We start from the raw sequence: 20,648 nt of genomic DNA, 5'->3' as shown, positions 1-20,648 counted from the left end.
CTGCTTTAAACTTACAGTGTTTGAAGACGATATTTGTAAATCCCTTACTCCTTAATTTTTGCTGGGAATTATCTGAACAGTAAGATTGTTGGTGAAGTACCTTTGGCTAAAGAAAACCCACGTTGTCAACATAGCCATTAGCATTCAAATTATTAAATAGTTTTTAATGTTGCATCACTTACAAGAAACACATTAGACAAAAATGTCTAAAATTTAAAAATTTTTTAATATTCTCTCTCTCTTTTTTTTTTTTTACAGAAGACCATGAGAAATATTCTGAACTCATCAAGAAGTTCAATGCGATTGAAATGCTATTTACACTCTATCCTCCTCAAGGTGCCCATGTGCGTAATAATATACGGCTTAGGTCAACTTGGCTGAGACCAGTAGTAAATGGTGAAGAAGGTTATAGATATATAGGTAAGATGCTGAATCTTATTATTTCTTTTTATAATATAGAAGAAATGACTCTTTTTAGAACTCTTATTTGTCACTTAGATGATGTAGGGTAATACATAGACCCTATAGAGTACTCATTTCAGTTCTTAAGTATTATGCCTGCAATTTAAAAAGTGGCTATTTTAGCACGGAGGACCATAGTGGAAGGGAGGGAAAATTGAATGGGAAGAAATCAGAGAGGGACACAAACCATGAGAGACATTGGACTGCAGGAACCAAATTGAGGGTTACAGAACGGGGATGGGTGGGGGGAATGGGGTACCTGGGTGAGGGGTATTAAGGAGGACACGTGTGGCGATGAGCTCTGGGTGTTATATGCAACCAATGAATCGATGAACACTACATCAAAAACTAATGATGTACTATATGCTGGCTAATTGAACATAAAAATAAAAAAAATAATAAATAAAAAATGCCTGTTTTACACTTTGGTGCCTCCTCGAGAATAGTGGAAACACACTGTGTTTTTTCATTCACCGGATTAGATAGACACTTGTGTTACTTTTAAAAACGTGATGCTATAAGGAGAGTTACTATGAACATTCCTGCACAGGACTGTGTCTAGACAAATGCTTGCATTTCTCTTAACTAAACTGTTTTCCAAAGTCGTTCTATCATTTCATATTCCCCGTCAGCAGAGATCTGAGAGCCGCATTCGTGCTACAGCTACATCAGTACTTGGCGTAATCAGTTTTTCTAATTTTAACCTTTCTAATAGATATGTATTGGCATTCCATTGTGGTTTTCATTCACATTTTTCTAGTAGTTAATGATATTCAGCGTGTTTTCATGTATTTGTCATTGTATGTCATCACTGGTGAAGTGTCTTTTCAAATCTTTTGACCATTTTTTAATATATACTTTTTGTCAGTGTTGAAAGTCCTTTAGATATTCTGAATATAAATCCTTTAACATATATTCTCTGAAAATATTTTCTCCTAGTCTCTGTCTTGTGTTTTCTATCTTTTAATAATACCTTTTGAAGAGAAGTTTTTAATTTTGATGAAGTCCAATTTACCCCTGTATTCTTTATGCTTTTACTGTGATAGCCAAGATATATCAGTCAGACTTCTAGTCACAAAGTTTTCTTCTAGAAATTTTATACTTTTGGGTTTTATATTTTAGTGTATAATCTATCCTGAGTTATTCTCTTTTTGTACTTGGCTCAAGGTATAGGTTGAAGTTGTTTTGTTTTGTTTTGTTTTTAATTTAACATGTTGATATCCAAATGTGCTAGTGCTATTTGTTGAAAAGACTACCCTTCTATGAATTAACTTTGTATTTTGGCAAAAACAAATAGACTAAAAAGATATATAGATGCAAATAAGCACATGAAAAAATGACCAATATCAGTAGTCATTAGGGAAATACAAATTAAAGCCACAATGGGAGTACTCACCTATTGGAAAGACTAAAATAAAATTTGAAAATATAACAATGCCAAGTCTGGCAAGGATATAGAGCAACTAAAGCACTCATTCACTGCTGGTGGAAATGCAAAATGATTCAATCAATTCCTAAATATTTTGGTTGTTTCTTATAAAGTTAAGTTACTCTAACCATAAACCCAGCCATCTTACTCCTGGGTAATTGCCCAAGGGAAATGAAAGTGTCTGTTTACCAAAAACTTAAATATAAGTTTATATAGTTGCTTTAGTCCTAATTGCCAAAAGCTGGAAACAACATAAATGTTCTTCAACTGGTGAGTAGATAAACAAAATTTATTACCTCTACACAATGAATTATTTTCAGCTATAAAAGGGAATGAACTACTGATATACACAACAACATAAATTTCAGATGCATCATGTTAAGTGAAAGAAGCCAAATTCATAGGCTATATATAGATTCTATTTAAATGATACTTTGGAAAAAGCAAACTATAAGGACAGAGATCAGTCCAGTGTTTTGCAGGGCTTACAGCTGGTAGGGGGGTTAGATTACGAAGAGGCAGCATGAGGGAGCTCCTAGGGTGATGGAATTATTCTGTCTCTTGATCATAATAGTGGTTATATGGCTCTAAAAATTAGTCACAATGAACTATATACCAAAAGAGTGAATTTTACTATAAATAAAATTTTAGAAATAAACACAAAATAAAAGAATTTATATGAATGACAAACAAGTCCAAAAAAGATGTGCATCATTATTACTCATTAGGGGAATGTAAATTAAAACACAATGGAATATAACTACTTACTATAATGGCTAAAATTAAAAATTGAACATACCAAGTGTTGGCAGGGATGGGTAGCAACTTTACCACTAATATTCTGCCATTGCAAATGTAAAATGGTAAAAACGCTTTGCAAAATAGTTTGATGTTTTCTTAAAAAGTTAAACATTTATCTATTTTATGACCCCACCATACCACTCCTAGATATTTACCCAAGACAAAAGAATGTATATTTACATATAAAGACTTGTACATGAATGTTCATAGATCTCTTTTTTTATAAAAGACTCAAACTAGAAACAAGTCAAATGCCTATCTACAGGAGAAAGGATAAACAAATTGTGATATATCCATCAGAATACTTCTAACTCAGCAATATAAAAGAACTATTGACAGTATTGATACAGGTAACATGGCTGAATTTCAAAAGAATCATGCTGAGTGGAAGAAACCAGACAAAAAAAGAGGACAAGAGTATGATTCCATTTATAAAAAAGTCTAGAGAATGCACACTAAACCTTATGACAGAAGCAAATCTGTGTTTACCTGGGATGGGGGTGGGGAGTGGAAGTGAAATGTGAAAATGTGATGGGTTACAAAATTTGGCGGTGATGGAAATGTTTATTATCTTCATTGTGGTGGTGGTTCCATGTACGTGTGCCTATGTCAATATTCATCAAATTGTACACTTTAAATATGTGCAGTTTTCATTTATACTTCAATAAAACTATAAAAGTAAAGTTGGAAACATAAATTTAAAGAACCAAGATACTGAAATTTGTATTTTGTTCATATTTTTGAGAAACGACTCTCTTTAAGTTTTAAAACCAGCATTTTAGAACTTATCTACGGAGAGCCACAGATTTAGTGCACTCATTGGGCTAGTGCATATAATGGTATACTTATGTGCTCTTTTCTGATAGAGAGCATAGAGGAAGAAAAGGAGAGAAAGAGAAGGAAAATTATGAAAAAGATAATTGAGGGTTTTAGGCTCTGTAAGATTAATCAAGACCCTTGTTGCAATTTATCTTCTTTTTGCTATTTTCCACCTGAACACTACCACAATGTGACCCATATAATTCTAAAAGATTTGTGTTCATTGTTTATATAGCCCATTTGTGAATACTTGGTACAAATAAAACAAACATAAAGGAAATATGCACGAGGCAGTATGTTGTAAGTTAAAGACTCCATCTTCTGAGGTTTTATGCTTATCTTTTCCCTTTTTAGTAAGTGACCAAGGTCTCATCGTTTTGAATTACAGTTGTTATTAAATTGATAGACAAAATAGTTTGCAGCATTTGCCTTGAGAAAGATTAGTCTATTACAGGAGTGCTTTGTGAAACTCAGTATCTGCTCCACTAGAAACATTTTAGGGAAGATAGCTCCAGGAATTTATTATGTGTCTCAACATTAATAATACTCCACAATGTAAGCACTCCTGTTTATTGATTTCACTCTGTAGATTTAGAGAAGTATCATCAGTAAGAACTGAGGAGTAGTTAATAGAATTACTGAGGGCTCTATAAATGGCATGGGTTGCTAACAAATTATGTAGTATTAGGACCATACATATTCTAAAATTATTCATTATATCCATGTTTTTACACCCCACAATTCCTATAACAGTGGTTTGAATGTCACTGGAATGCAACATAAGTCATGACTTCGAATTGCTTAATATATACAAAGTATTTCTTCTGAATCATAATTTTATAATTGTTAGATCAATGAAGGCAAAAAAAAAAAAAAAGGCTTTACATTTTTCTCCAGGAACATAGGTTTTGTCAAACTTATTTTCAGAAAATAAGTTTAACAAGTCTTTTAGAAGGCTTGTATCTTTTGTTACCTTTCCTTATGAGCTGTCTGTCCTTCAGTTTCCTGGTATTATGGCCTGTCACAGACACACTGAACTTGTTTTTCACCTTCATTAAGTGTTTGTGACTTTGGTGGATTCTCAACCTGGAAGCTGTAGATTATATTAAGGAACTCCTGGAATTCTAATGGGAATACCTTGAAAGGAGTAGGTTAGCCATTATCTTTCAAGAAAATCATTTAGAGAATACAAATGAATGATTAAATTACTTCCTCAAACCAATGGTGCATTCTTAACTGGAATCATATTATTATATTAATGTAAGGTTTCTAATTAGTTCAGATCCTGAATAATGAGCAAAGACCTCTAGTTTTACTACTACTTTTCCATGTATCATTTCCAGCTCTTCATATAGTAAATTTTACTTACCCTATAACATATGGTTATTTAAGTTATGTAATTAATACTGGAACTGATTTCTTGTCCTAATCACTGTTTTGTTACCCATTATAAAAGTACAAGATATCTTTTATGCTATTCAGTTTATTCCACTGCCTTCAGGCAAGACCTGATTAACCAAATGAGAATCCCATCTTTAAAGACTCTGGCAATTACATAATTGTCCTTGACAGTCAGGTCTGATTTTTGGTGATGATCTCTCTCAGAACTTTCTACTCTGCAACATTAGACTCTTTTCTTACACATGCCTCATTACAGTTGTAACTTTTTCACTATCCACAAAATTAAGGCTATGCAGAGATTAATAAGAATCTTTCTTTTTCAATAATAGGTCTTTTAAAATATTATCCTCAGAAGTCCTCTTTCTAATCCTTAATGTCTTCTGACACTTCTCTCTAAACATTTTTCAAATTTTCTTGTTTCTTTTAAGTGACAGAACTCAGAAGAAGATATGATAATCCAATATATCTAATTTATTGTGAGTATAATCCAGCTTCTACATGTTCTGCTTATATCTTTGTGCTTGTCTTAAACCTTTAAAATACACATCTCAGGGGCACCTGGGTGGCTTAATCGGTTAAGCATCAACTCTTGGTTTTGGCTCAGGTCATGATCTCATGGGTTGTGGGATCAAGCCCTGTGTAGGGCTCTGCTCTCAGCAGGGAGTCTGCTTGAGGATTCTCTCCCTCTGTCCCCAACCCCCCCAAATAAATAAATCTTTAAAATACGCATCTCAGCATTTGGATTTCTATCCATCATTATTCTCTCCTTTTTGGGGGCATATTTCCTTTAATTATTGCTCTGTGTATAATTTATTTTGCCTTCTTAAATTTGGTATCCTGATTTGTCCTGATTATCCTTAACTTATTTAGGATATAGACACTTATTAAGTTTTGAACCTGTTCTTCGAGGTGTTTTGTAAGATTAATTATTGAAAAATGAAAAACTCAAATAAATCCTGTTTGAAGGGAGTTTCATATACTTTATATGACTTATATATGTGCCAGTACAGGAAATGGTCTCTTATAGTTTGGATAAGTTTAAATGGACTATGGTTAGTTCGATGTCTTGCTTAGCCTATGGATTACCTGCTTGCTTGAGGAGAATAATATCATTAAAAACTATATTTTGTATTCATTTGGACTTATAAAGTTGTTTGGGTACATACCCATTGATCTCCCTTTTTACCAACTATAAACTGCCAGCATCTCTACTTTTATGTTATTTAGTGTACCTTTGATTTTCCTTGTTAAGGGCAAATTATGTGACTATGTTTTCATGAGAGTAATTGCTAGTGGAACAATGGTATTTTATTTTTAGATGATGGTTCAGTTGGTTAAAACTCTCAACATTTGGTATACTCACAGAAATGATTCAGAGAGAGATAAAAATGAATTCTATATTGTATCTGGTGAAAGTTTTTCAACTGTGGGCAAGTTATTACAAATTCTTTAGGGTGATGAATTAGCTCTTGCTCATTTAATGGAATGAATGCATTCTATGTGAATTCCATTTTTTCTTGGACTTCATTGATCAAATCAGAGATATGTCTCCCACTCATCCAGTTGCACTAGGCAGGTTGGAAACATTTTAGAAAGACATTAAGATGTGGTGTCAGATCTATAAGCTAAAGGAAATGTGAGTTGCATATTTACAATGATCTACCACTCAATACTTCTTAACTTTTTAAAATGAAAATTGTAGGATTATGTTTCATTATTTGAATTCTGCATCCATTTATTCAATAAGCATTAACTGAGTATCAACTATGTTCCTGGCAATGAAGCTTGAAAAATAACTTAAACCTAATCCCTCCCCTAGAAGTGTTCACATTTGAGCAGATCCAAAGCACTATCAGAGTATTGGCTCAGTCAGTCCCAGTGAGCACTTTTATTGGTCTATGGGTCAAACAAATAGCTACCAAATAAAGATCTTCCAAAAAAAAAAAAAAGTCTTGGGAGAACATTAAATGACAAAGGATGACAATATCTGAAATAAAAACTCCAAACTCAGTTTGTTGTCCATATAAGTAAAGGAGAGTTATGCTGGTTAAACAGTCTTTCTGGGCAAAGCAGACTATTGCTATAATATAGGGTTTTGGGGAAGAGTGGTAGCTAGCCCCCAGGATGCACCCAATGATCCATGCTTTTGTGGAACTATACATACTGTATCAGGGTTGGTCTTTGTTATCAGCGAATACAAGCAAAGTTATGGTATTTTACCTCTGAGGCTAGGTCATAAAGGTTTTTGTGGAAGATTTTGTGGCTCCTGCCTTACTCCCTCTTAGATAAGCTTCTCTGAGGAAAACTAGCTGCCAGGTGATAGAAGTCTTCAGCAGAACTGTTGAGAGGTCTTTGTGCTAATGAGTTGAAGGCATCTGCCTATAACCAGTGAGGAGTTGAGGTCTGTGTGAGTAATGGAACATGGAAGTGGAGCCTCTACCACATCAGTCCTTCAGATGACTGCAACCCCATGAGAGATCGTGGCCTAACCCACCTAGAAAATCCATTCCAATTCCTAACTCTCAGAAACTATGTGAAACAAAAACACAGTTTTAGGCTTCTAATTTGGGGATAATTTGTTACACAACATGCAAGTAGTGATTACTGGCTTTTAGCAGTGGAAGTGAAATGACATAAGATTTAGGGTATGGTTCTTCAGGAAAGACCAAGTTGCTGATTGGCCTTCAAACATGTGTTACTAGAGAGACTTTTGTTCATTAGTTAACTTTCAAAAGTAGGATCTCTCACCTACTGGTTGGTTTTCAGAAGTATGTTTCCTGAATTGAGCTATCCCTGTTTGATAAAACAGGTTTAAAACTTGTTCTGGGCATTATTTATCACTATGACTAGAGAATTATAATTGATTGGTTAAAGAGGATTACAAATATGTTGTAGTTTTAACTTATTACCATAGCTGTAGAACTGTTAGACTTTTCTTAAGAGGATGAGGAAATGTTATTCTCAATAAATAAGCACATAAAGAAAAAAATCAAGATTTCATGCTAATTGATATAACAAGCAATTAAGTATAATTGTGAGGCTAAGAAAAGGGAATGACTACATCGGGCAGTATGCAAGATGATTTTATAAAGATGATGACATATGAGTTGTTCTTACATCATGGGTTATAGTTACTAAGTAAAGAATAGAAGATAATGTTATAGGCAAAGGTCTTTCCCATGCTCTTCAGTTGTGGGAACTAATTTTGCTTTAGGAAATTCTTCCCCCCACCTTTACTGAATGGGAAGTCATCAGAGAGGGAGAAAAACCATGAGCGACTCTTAATTATAGTAAGCAAACTGAGGGTTGCTAGAGGTTTTGTTAATGTAGTTTATAACTGCATTATACACACACACTATAATCTCTCCTCATATGTTAATGATTATTCTAGGTAATAAATACATATTTTAAATATATAAGTAATATGTAAAATTAGAGATTAGAGTAACTTCTTATATGTTAAAGAGTATTTTAGGTAATAAATTCAACTTTAAAATGCAATAAAGAATTTGAAAGTTTGCATAAAAGTGTCTCTAGCCAGTCAAAATTGATATAACAAAGGAAATATATATATATATATTTTTTTTTATAACAAAGGAAATATATTAAAGCTCACAGAAGAGAGACTCACTCAATGCCCATTTACTCTTTTAAAAGTTTTTATTTTATTTTACTATGTTATGTTAATCACCATGCATTACATCATTTGTTTTTGATGTAGTGTTCCACTATTCATTGTTTGCGTATAACACCCAGTGCTCCATTCAATATGTGCCCTCTTTAATAGCCATCACCAGGCTAACCCATCCCCCCACCCCCTCCCCTCTAGAACCCTCTGTTTCTCAGAGTCCATAGTCTCTCATGGTTCGTCTCCCCCTCCGATGTCCCCCCCTTCATTTTTCCCTTCCTACTATCTTCTTCTTCTTTTTTTTTTTTTAAACATACACTGTATTATTTGTTTCAGAGGTACAGGTCTGTGATTTAACAGTCTTACACAATTCACAGAGCTTACCATAGCACATACCCTCCCCAATGTCTATCACCTAGCCACCCATCCCTCCCACCCCCCACCACTCCAGCAGCCCTCAGTTTGTTTCCTGAGATTAAGAATTCCTCATATCAGTGAAGTCATATAATACATGTCTTTCTCTGATTGACTTATTTCGCTCAGCATAATACCCTCCAGTTCCATCCACGTCGTTGCAAATGGCAAGATTTCATTCCTTTTGATGGCTGCATAATATTCCATTATATATATATATATATATATACCACTTCTTCTTTATCCATTCATCTGTCGATGGACACCTTGGCTCTTTCCATAGTTTGGCTATTGTGGACATTGCTGCTATAAACATCAGGGTGCATGTACCCCTTCAGATCACTACATTTGTATCTTTGGGGTAAATACCCTGTAGTGCAATTGCTGGGTCGTATGGTAGCTCTATTTTCAACTTTTTGAGGAACCTCCATACTGTTTTCCAGAGTGTATGCCCATTTACTCTTACTTCAGATACCAGAGAAAGCATATTCTTGTTTGTGAGAATTTCTCCCAGCATAATGGATCTCAGCTTTGTTAGACCATTTATTAGATGACATATAGGTTGAACCTCAATAGGGTTATACTAAGACACATAATTAAATTGTCACAAGTCAAAGACAAAATTAAAAATGGTAAGATCAACAGAGAAAAGAGGGAATTTACATACAAGAAGTTTCATCCCCTCCCCCTCATAAGATTTTTGGCAGATTTCTTAACAGAAACTTTTTAGGCTGAGAGAGAATGGGATGATTCAAAATATTGAAAGAAAAATAACTGTCAATCAAGAATTCTATACTTGATGAAGCAGTACTTCAGAAACAAAGGAGGGATAAAATCTTTCCCAAACAAGCAAAAACTGAGGGAGTTCATTACCACCAAGCCTGACTTATAAGAAATGCTAAAGGGAATTCTTTGAGTGGAAGTAAAAGAATGTAATTAACATCATAAAAACATAAAATAGTAGGGTAAATCTCAGTGGTAATGGTAAACATATTGTCATATTTAGATTCTATAATATGGTAATAGTAGTGTATAATTCAATTAAAACTTCAGCTTAAAAATTAAAAACAAAACAAAGCAAAAATAGAAAACCTAGAAGAAATAGATAAATTCCTAGAAGCACACACCTTTGCAAGACTGAATCACAAAGTAATAGAAAATCTGGATAGGCTGATTACAAGTAATAAAATTCAATCAGTAATGTAAAAGCTCATACAAACAAAAGACCAGGACCAGATGGCTTCATAGATGAATTCTACCAAACTTTAAAGAAAAGTTAGTAACTACCCTCAAATTATTGAAGAGGAATACTTCCAAACTCATTTTATGAGGCCAGCATTACCCTGATAACAAAACCTGACAAAGACACCACAAAAGGGGCGAGGGGGGCGGGGGGAGAGAAGAGTAAAGAAAAATACAGACCAATATTCCCAAAGAACATAGATGCAAAAATCTTCAATGAAATATTAGCAAACCAAATTCAACAATAGACTAAATTCATCATTCACCATGATCAAGTGGGATTTATTCTAGGGATGCAAGGATGGTTCAACTTCCACAGATCAATCAATGTGATACACTACATTAACAAAACAAAGAGTGGCTCAGTTGGTTAAGTCTGCCTTCAGCTCAGGTTGTGACCCCGGGGTCCAGGGATCAAGTCCTGCGTCGGGCTCCTTGCTCAGTGGGGAGCCTGCTTCTCCCTCTGCTTGCCACTCCCCTTGCTTGTGCAATCTCTCTCTCTCTCTGACAGATATATGAATAAAATCTTTAAATAAAAACAAACAAAAGGTGAAAATTATATTGTCTCATATTGATGCAGAATAAGCATTTTACAAAATTCAAAATACATGTAAGATAAAAACTCTCAAAGCATGTATAGAAGGAATATACCTTAACATAAGAAGGTCATATAGGACAGACTCACAGCTAATATCATAGTCAATGGTAAAAAGCTTAAAGCTTTTCCCCTAAGATCAGGAACTTCACAAGGATGCCTACACTGGCCACTTTAATTCAACATAATATTAGAAAGTCCTTGCCAGACAAGTAGACAAGAAAAAGAAACTAAAGGCATCCAAATTGGAAAAGAAGAAGTAAAATTCACTATTTGCAGAAGACATGATTCAATATGTAGAAAAATGTAAAGACTCCACCAAAAAACTATTTGATGAATAAATGAATTCACTAAAATTGCAGGATACAAAATTAACATACAAAAATCAGTTGCACTTCTATACACTAATAATAAGCTACCAGAGAAAGAAATTAAGAAAACAATCACATTTATAATTGCATCCAAAAGAATAAAATACCTAGGAATAAATTTAACCAAGGAGGTGAAAGACCTATACTATACTCAGAAAACTCCAAGATGTTGATGAAAGAAATCAAATACAACATAAATAAATGGAAAGATATTCAATGCTTATGGATTGGAAGAATTAATAGTGATAAAATGTTCATACTATCCAAAGAAATCTTCAGATTCAATGCAATCCCCATCAAAATACCAGTGCATTTTTTACAGAACTAGAACAAAGAACCCCAAAATTTGTATGGAACCACAAAAGACCCCAAATAGACAAAGCAATATTGAGAAAGAAGAACAAAGCTGGAGGTAAAACACCCTGAATTTCAAACAGCACTACAAGTCTATCTTAATCAAAACAGTATGGTTCTGGTATGAAAACAGATGCATACATCAATGGAATAGAATAGAGGGCTTAGAAATAAACTCATGCACAAATGGTCAATTAACCTATGACAATAGAGGCAAGAATATATAATGGAGAAAAGAGGGTCTCTTCAATAAATGGTGTTGGGAAAACTGGGCAGCAACATGTAAAAGAATGGAACTGGATCACTATCTTACACCACATACAAAAATTAATTCAAAATGAATTGAAGACTTGAATGTAAAACCTGAAGCCATAAAACTCCTAAAAGAAAACATAGCCAGAAGGGAGGTGCATGGGAGGATGAGTTAAATAGGTGCTGAGGATTAAGGAGTACCGGGAGTTGTATGGAAGTGTTGAATTACTACATTGTACACCTGAAACTAATAAACTAATGTACTATGTTAACTAGAATTTAAATAAAAACTAAAAAAAAGGAAAGAAAGAACAAAGAACACAGAGGCATGGGGTGGGGGTAGGGGGAATTGGAGGAAGGTGGTCAAAAGGCATAAACTTCCAATTAGAAGATAAATAACTACTGGGGATGTAATGTACAACATGATTACTATAGCTAACACAGCTATATGATATATAGGAAATTTGTTAAGAGAGTAAATCCTAAGAGTTCTCATCACAAGGAGGAAATTGTTTTCCTTGTTTTTCCTTTTCTTCTTTCTTTTCTTTTACTGTATTTATATCAGAAGATGGATATTAGCTAAATCTATTATGGTAATCATTTCACAATGTATGTAAATCAATCCATCATGCTGTATGCCTTAAACTTATATGGTGATACATGTAAATTATTTCTCAATAAAACCAGTAAAAAATAAATGTGATTTTCTTCCATAACGTTATAGCAGAATATTTGAAATTTGTGCAGGATATTGGACATTTCTTTGTTGTACATACTGTGTCATTTATTGAAGGAAATAATGTATCCCAGGCCTTACCCAATACAAGCTAGTTTATCTCCTCCCAATCATTATGATAACCGATACCACATCCTCAAAGTTCCAAAATATTCCCTAAGAGAGGTTTCATACTTGGTAAGATCCTCTGTGCTAAAAATAAATACATAAATAATTATATGTATGCATGTGTGTATATACATATATGTACAGACACTCAGATCTTGTTATATGTAATTTATAAAAGAAATATATATATATAATATTTTAAAACTGAAAACCAATTGTAATTTTAGTTTGTTGAGTGAGGGGTAAATAGGGTTGAACAGCTTAGCAGTTTGTGGCATCTACTGATTGTTATGATGGTAAAACAACATTTAATGTCATATTAATTCATATTTATTTATTTTGTACTCTTCATTTTCATAAAGATTTATTCATTTATTTTATTTTATTTTATTTTATTTTATTTTATTTTATTTTATTTTTTTTAAAGATTTTATTTATTTATTTGACAGAGAGAATGAGAGAGAGAGCACATGAGAGGGGGGAGGGTCAGAGGGAGAAGCAGACTCCCTGCCGAGCAGGGAGCCCGATGCGGGACTCGATCCAGGGACTCCAGGATCATGACCTGAGCCGAAGGCAGTCGCTTAACCAACTGAGCCACCCAGGCGCCCCTATTCATTTATTTTAGAGAGAGGGAACATGAGAGGGGGGAGGGGCAGAGGGAGAGGGAGGGGCAGAATCTTAAGCAGACTCCATACTGACCAGAGAGCCTATCGTGGAGCTCAATTTTACAACCCTGAGATCACTACCTGAGCCAAAACCAAGAGTCAGACACTTAGCCGACTGAGCCACTCAGGTGTCCCCATTTTGTACTGTTTAAATAAGACTAAGAACTATACATTTTATATTATTTCTCATTTCATCTTCATAATCTATATAATAGTTGTTTTTATTGAACTCATTTTACAGAGGACACATATCTTAGAACGCCTAAATAGCTTGCCTTAAATCATCCAGCTACTGGGGCGTGCCACCAGGATTTCAGCTCAGACATTCTAAACCTAAGCAAGCACTTACCACCTTACTATACTGCAGTAAATGTGGTGATTTATTTTGAATCATCAAGAAAATATTAAATTATGATTATTCTTTCAGAATTCAGATATATAATAATTTATCTTAAAGAAATCATGTGTTATAGATGTATGTATGATAGTAATTACAATTTTGCGATTACTGCACATGTTGAAACGATGTAAAGTCCCAGTTAATAGGGGAATGGTTAAATATACTGTGGTTCATGAATAAAATAGAGTGCTATATTACCATTAAAATTATGTTACTATTTACTTACAGGGAAATAAAAAAATACATTTTATAATAGAATGATATGTATATTATATATACATGGTTGCATCAATTGAATGTAAAAATATGCAAATTTTAATCTCATATTGCGTTAATCAAGTGGACCTTAACTATTCTAGTATGCCTGAATTTTCTAATTTTTCTATACATTTTACACATTTTACTGTACATTTCTTGCTTAACAATAATCAAAAAATTATTAGGGACTTGGAAAATATCATTTTGAACTTCCATATGCAAGCTATATTCTTTATATTAAAAATCAAAAAGTTTTGTCTATGTTACATTGTTTTTCTTTTTTTTTTAAAAAGATTTTATTTATTTATTTGACAGAAAGAGGCACAGCGAGAGAGGGAACACAAGCAGGGGGAGTGGGAGAGGGAGAAGCAGGCTTCCCGGGGAGCAGGGAGCCCGATGCGGGGCTCGACCCCAGGACCCTGGGATCATGACCTGAGCTGAAGGCAGACACTTAATGACTGAGCCACCCAGGCGCCCTTACATTGTTTTTCAATGATAAATTTATCTTTATATTATTTTGATTTTGCTGTGTTGAACTATAGTGTAAAGAATATTTATCATATAAAAATAAAATACAGCATTTCAAATAATGGAGAAATGAATGAAACCATTTTTCAATTATATTTTACAAAACCATTTAAATGGTTTTGTATTTAAAACTACATTTCAGGTGTGAAGATATAATACCTCTTTGAAACATCTCTTCCTCTGATAGTTCTATAAGCTTTTGAGAACACACTCTATTTAATTATCCTTATTCCCACTTAGCACATAGTAGGCATTTATGCATTAACTATTTGTTATATGAATCATACATAAAGTATCCCTATAGCATTTGAGCTCTTGTTTTTCATGTTAAAGGTAAATACTTTTTTCCATCAGTATATTAAAGTTACTTTTGTTTACTCTTTCCGGATTCCTTCGAGGATTACTGTAACATGTTACGGTTATACTAGAGTGCAGCACAAGGGGGCGCCTGGGTGGCTCAGTTGGTTAAGCGACTGCCTTCGGCTCAGGTCATGATCCTGGAGTCCCAGGATCGAGTCCTGCATCGGGCTACCTGCTCAGCAGGGAGTCTGCTTCTCCCTCTGACCCTCGTGCTCTCTCTCTTTCATTCTCTCTCTCTCTCAAATAAATAAAATCTTAAAAAAACACAAAAAAACAAAAACTGAACCAGCCAGGTGGCCCGGGGGGGGGGGGGGGGAATCTCTATACTCTAGTGCAGCACAGTTCTTTAATATTTAAACTTTTTATTAATAAATAAAATATAATTTAACCATAATGGAGGCAAAAATCCAAGGTAATAAGAGCATATTCAGTCACTCCACAAATCCTTATTGAGTGCCTTTATTGAGTACTCTGTGATAGACATGAGGAGAATTCAAAAGTAAATAAAACAGCCTTCCTCTTGTATTTATGATTTAGGCTGGGGAAGTGATACCAATACATAATTAACTACAGTAGAAGATATAAAGTGATGAGAGATGTAAAACAATTGCATATTGTGTTCTCACTTGTTCTGCTAAGCAGGCTTGAGAGTTTGGGCATAGTAAGGGTTTTGCAAAAGAGAGGATCATAAGCCCTGATGCAGAGACTTGGGATGTCTTGGGAGAACTGTCAGGATGCCTTTTAAATTATTTCACACTCACAGGAAAAGAGTGCTCTCAAGTAATGCATTGATAGTATGCTTAACTGGCCCTTCCAAAATAATTTTAAATAGTGCACTTGTTTATTAAGGAGTAAGCATTGCTCCATTATATTAGTGATCAACCATAGTGTCCTAGACATTGATATTTTTATGTATGAACTTAATATAAAGATGAATTACACATAACTTGCAAAATTGTGAAAAAGGAAAATATTACTGCGAGTAATTATTATTTTGGAGTATTTTCTTCCAGTATTTTGTAAAACCACTTGTAACTAGAATATTTAAGCCCTGGAAAGGACATTACATGTCATTTTGCTAATTCCCTTTTCATCTTTTTTTAAAGATTTTATTTATTTATTTGAGAGAGAGGTAGTGAGAGAAAGAGAGCACAAGCAGGGGGGAGAGGGAGAGCAGGCTTCCTGCTGAGCAAGGAGCCCAATGCGGGGCTCGATCCCAGGACCCTGGGATCACGACCTGAGCCGAAGGCAGACGCTTCACTGACTGAGCCACCCAGGTGCCCCTCCCTTTTCATTTTTACAGGGAGCCAGCTAGGAGGTATTGGAAAAGAATCATTTGAATTGAGCAGAGGGCACAGAGGCTAAGTGGCTAGTTCAAGGTCATCACCTTAATTATAAATGTGATGATGATTCAGGTTCAGTGCCTCATCCAGCCCATTGCTGTCCATTCTCCACCACCACATACACATGCTCCCCAACTCATCCTGGCTTTTTATGAAAAGTAATTTTTCTGGACAAAGTAAGCATTACCACATCTGTCTTTGTACTAGTCTTTATTTTTCTCCCTGTTTTTCTCAAGCTTAAAAATTGGCTGCTAGTTTTGTCCTTTGAATATTTTCTAAAGCAAAAACCAAAAACAGTATCACTCACTCCTCTTTCTGCTCTGTCTTCAGAATGGAGGTGAGGCAAAGGCCTGGGGCCGGGGTAGCCTGGCGCTGTAAAAGCTCTTGCCTGTGGACACGTTGGGTTCCAACCTTTCTGAAAGGCTCTGACCATGCAGTTTTGGCCTGTCAAATCTTATTTTGCATGGCTATTTTTAGCTCTCTTCCTTTCCTTTTCCAACTACACATATTAAAGAGTAAGAAATAGTACTTCATCATGAAACCTCACATGAGACAGAAACTGATCCTTATTAGATGTAAACTTCGTTTAAGCTGAAAATTATTTAATATCCCTAGGGTAGAGTAATGACTTTTCCACCTAAGACTGAAGTATAGTGAGGTAAAAATGTTTTCCAACAATACTTTGGAATTTTTATAATTGTCCTCTGTATTGTTTGACTGTCAGTTAAATTAGAACATTTGATAATTGTAGGGAGCTGATAAGACTTTCTATTAAAGGTATGTCATTATGTTAATCTCAGTTCAAATATAGTTTGCCTGAACCCTGTTTTGATTATATAATATTAGAATAAATTAACCCATTAAATAAGCTTACCCTGGGACATTTTAAATGCTTTTAATGTTTTTTTTTTTTAAAGATTTTATTCATTTATTCATGAGAGACAGAGAGAGAGAGAGAAGCAGAGGGAGAAGCAGGCTCCCAAGGAGCAGGGAGCCCGATGTGGGACTCGATCCCAGGACCCTGGGACCATGACCTGAGCCGAAGGCAGACGCTTAACCATCTGAGCCACCCAGGCGCCCTAAATGCTTTTAATGTTAACATTAATTTAAACAAGTATGTAAATCATGTACTGAAACTATTGTTGTCTTTCCCTCTTAGAGTCTTTAAAGTTTGCAACAGATATTTCTATATAAATATAGATAATTTAGACTTAAAATCAACTGGTGAATACAATTTATTTGGCTTATAACTGCATATTGTGTGGAAGTAGTGAGTGAAGAATTAAAAAAAATGTAGAGGCTCCAAGGTTTCATTTGATATGAAAACACCTGCATACTGGAGTTATTTAAGAAATACATTGACATCTGTTTTTACAAACCACTTATAATTTTATTTAAAAAACAATCTTTGTGGCATGTTGCAAATAATAGCGCTCTTTCAACAATTTTAACTGTACTTCCTTTATTCATTCATGGGAAGGACTCAGTGACATGAGTACCACATACATGCTTTTAAATATTCACATCACAATTATATACTGTCCATTTTTTGGTGTTCTGGTCTGCTTCCTTTTTTTCAGAGTAAGTTTGACAGACGTCTATGCAAAAAAAAAAAAATGAATGATGCCATCTTACCCTATTTAAAGGAAAGGCTCAAAACTTCATTTATTCGTGCATTCGATGAATATTCTGAAGTGCATACTATGGTACTATGTACTAGGAACCAGTAGCAATGAAGAGACATAACAGAGTCATAGAGTAGGCTGAACAGAGTGGATTTCTTTCTAGCCAATATGTAGGTGGACTCTTAGGACCTCTGAACTAAACAATATGCAAAGTACATCATGTTTTGGCATAAAACATTTGTGCCTTTCATGATTACACATACTAATCTCCACCTTAAGTCTGTCTAATGGGCACTTGAAAGAGATTTTAAGAATAAAATTTAAAGGCAGAAGAGGGAAAAGTGTGGAGGAGATGAGTAGGAGAGGAATTTTATAGTAGATGCTGGTGCCTGATTATTTACAAAAACATCACTGTACATTGTCATGGGTATGAACAGAAGTTTAGAGAACTATTTCTATCTTTAAAAAAAGTGCTTATGTAATGTACAACCTGTGTATGTTAGTAGTAAAATAGTTCTGCCACATGGTAGAATATACTGAGATGTGTTCTTCCACATTCATGTTTTAAGAATAACATAGTCTTTGTGGTTTTGGTTTCTGGCTTTAAGTTTGAGGTTAATCAGAATTCTTCAAATCAACATCTGTGCTCTAGACACTATATTATTAGGAAGCAAAAAGAAAAATAATTACATTTCACATGCACTGAATGTTTCCTATATGAAAATCACTGTACTAAGTGATTTGCCTAAATTTATATAAGCAATATTATTTAATTCTCATAGAAATCCAATGAACCACATGCCTAAGAACAATGATTCACAGAGAGGCAATGTACCTAAAATATACAACTAGAAAGTGGTAGAGTTTTGACATGAAACCAGCTCATGGTTCCTGACTTTTCAGCCCTTGATTTCTAAATAAAGTGATGTAGGATATTAAACATATAACCTAAAAAAAATAGATCAGAATAAAAGATTCAAACAACAGTTTCAAAACAAAGCCAAGGGGTGCCTGGGTAGGGATATCCATTCAGCATCCAACTTTTGGTACGGCTCAGATCTTGATCTCAGGGTCCTGGGATCAAGCCCCACATCAGGCTCTGTGCTCTACAGCACAGAGTCTGCTTGGGATTTTCTCTCCCTCTCCCTCTACCCCCTCCTTCCCTGCCACCTCACTCATGTGCACTCTATTTCTGAAATAAATAAACACAAGGCCAACACACAATTATTTGGATGGTAATCCTTGTATATTGTGAATAGACATAATACTTTTATTTGCAGTGTTAAGTCTTGGTAATTAAAAAAATCTTTTTTTGGTGGGGGGACAAAATTAGTTCTTATGGGCCAATACCAATGACAAAGTTACATTTTATTGATTTTTTTAAAGAAGAATGTAATATTGGCTTATTACCAAAAACTTTTTAAAAATTAGAAAGGATAGGGGCGCCTGGGTGGCTCAGTCGTTAAGCGTCTGCCTTCGGCTCAGGTCGTGATCCCAGGGTCCTGGGATTGAGCCCCGCATCGGGCTCCCTGCTCAGCGGGAAGCCTGCTTCTCCCTCTCCCACTCCCCCTGCTTGTGTTCCCTCTCTCTCTGTGTCTCTCTCTGTCAAATAAATAAAATCTTTAAAAAAATAAAAAAATAAAAATTAGAAAGGATAAAGAGAAAAAGTTATTCTTCTACTCAACAAATATTTATTGAACCCTTAATATCACCTATAAAATATGCCACCAAGAGATAACTGTCATAAAGTTTTTGCTGTATTTTCATGTTTTGCTTTAAAAAAAAATATACTTAGAAGCACCTGGGTGGCTCAATGGGTTAAGCATCTGCCTTCGGCTCAGGTCATGATCCCGAAGTCCTGGGATCTATTCCCACATCAGGCTCCCTGCTCATTGGGGAGTTTGCTTCTCCCTCTGCCCTTCACTCTGCTCATGCTCTCTCTCTCAAATAAATAAATAAATAAATAAAATCTTCTAAAAAATATACTTAGTCCCCCTTTTCCCAGGGGGGATACATTTCAAGATCCTCAGTGGATGCCTGAAACCGCAGGTAGTACCAAACCCTATATATACTGTTTTTTCCTATACATATTTATCTGTGAAGTTTAATTGATAAGTTAGACACAGTAAGAGATTAACAACAATAACTAATAACAAAATAGGATAACAATATACTATAATAAAAGCTATGTGAGTGTGGTCTGTTTCCATTGCTCTCAAAATAACTTACTTTACGCTTTGAGATGCTAAAATGTGTAACTGATGAGATGAGGTGAGGTGAATGACGTAGGCGTAGGGTTAAGGTACTGTTGACCTTCTGCAATACATCAGAAGGATTATCTGCTTCCAGACCACAGTTAACTGCAGGTAACTGAAACTACACAAAATGAAGCTGCAGATAAGGGGTGATTACTGTAATTTTAATAATAAGGTGTGTATAAATTATACATGCACACAGGACTTTTAAAATCAGTTTTTCGGGTTATAAAAATAACACCTTCTCATTGTGGAAAATGTAGAAAATGCATTTAAAAATAATTAGAATACTCTGTTAATTTTTGTGTATTTTTATTAATTGTATCATGATTTATAAGACATAGTAAAATGTCTTCATATTTTAATAAAGTTAAACACATCTGTATATATTGATTTTTATCATAGTTAAGCCAGGAATATTCACATGTCTGAATGGAAGATGATAATGAAGAAAGCAATGGAAAGATACTGTTAGCTATGGGACAGTGTAGTAAGATTTCTTGATTGAACAATTGAGTGATTTGGGTCATTCAACATGAGTCTAAAAGAGGCAAAAGAGCATCAGTCACAATTCTCTATATAAGAAAATGGCCAGTCTCTTT

At 34.6% G+C, this 20,648-nt stretch overlaps 1 protein-coding gene across 1 annotated transcript in view; it reads left to right on the top strand.

The window, feature by feature from the left end:
• The window catches only part of LOC135363545 (IQ domain-containing protein M-like), a 253,447-nt gene that overhangs the window by 132,271 nt on the left and 100,528 nt on the right, over nucleotides 1–20,648 (top strand). Inside the window, exon 5 of the mRNA XM_064584030.1 lies at nucleotides 259–420. Within this exon, the coding sequence (XP_064440100.1) occupies nucleotides 259–420 (162 nt within the window). The remainder of the gene's footprint in view (nucleotides 1–258; nucleotides 421–20,648) is intronic.

Source organism: Mirounga angustirostris, unplaced genomic scaffold, assembly GCF_029215605.1.
Source record: "Mirounga angustirostris isolate CCGP_5_RB_7025 unplaced genomic scaffold, mMirAng1.0.hap1 SCAF_2, whole genome shotgun sequence".
NCBI lineage: Eukaryota > Metazoa > Chordata > Mammalia > Carnivora > Phocidae > Mirounga > Mirounga angustirostris.
The sequence above is the reverse complement of the archived record's forward strand: the minus strand, read 5'-3'. Positions and strand labels throughout refer to the sequence as shown.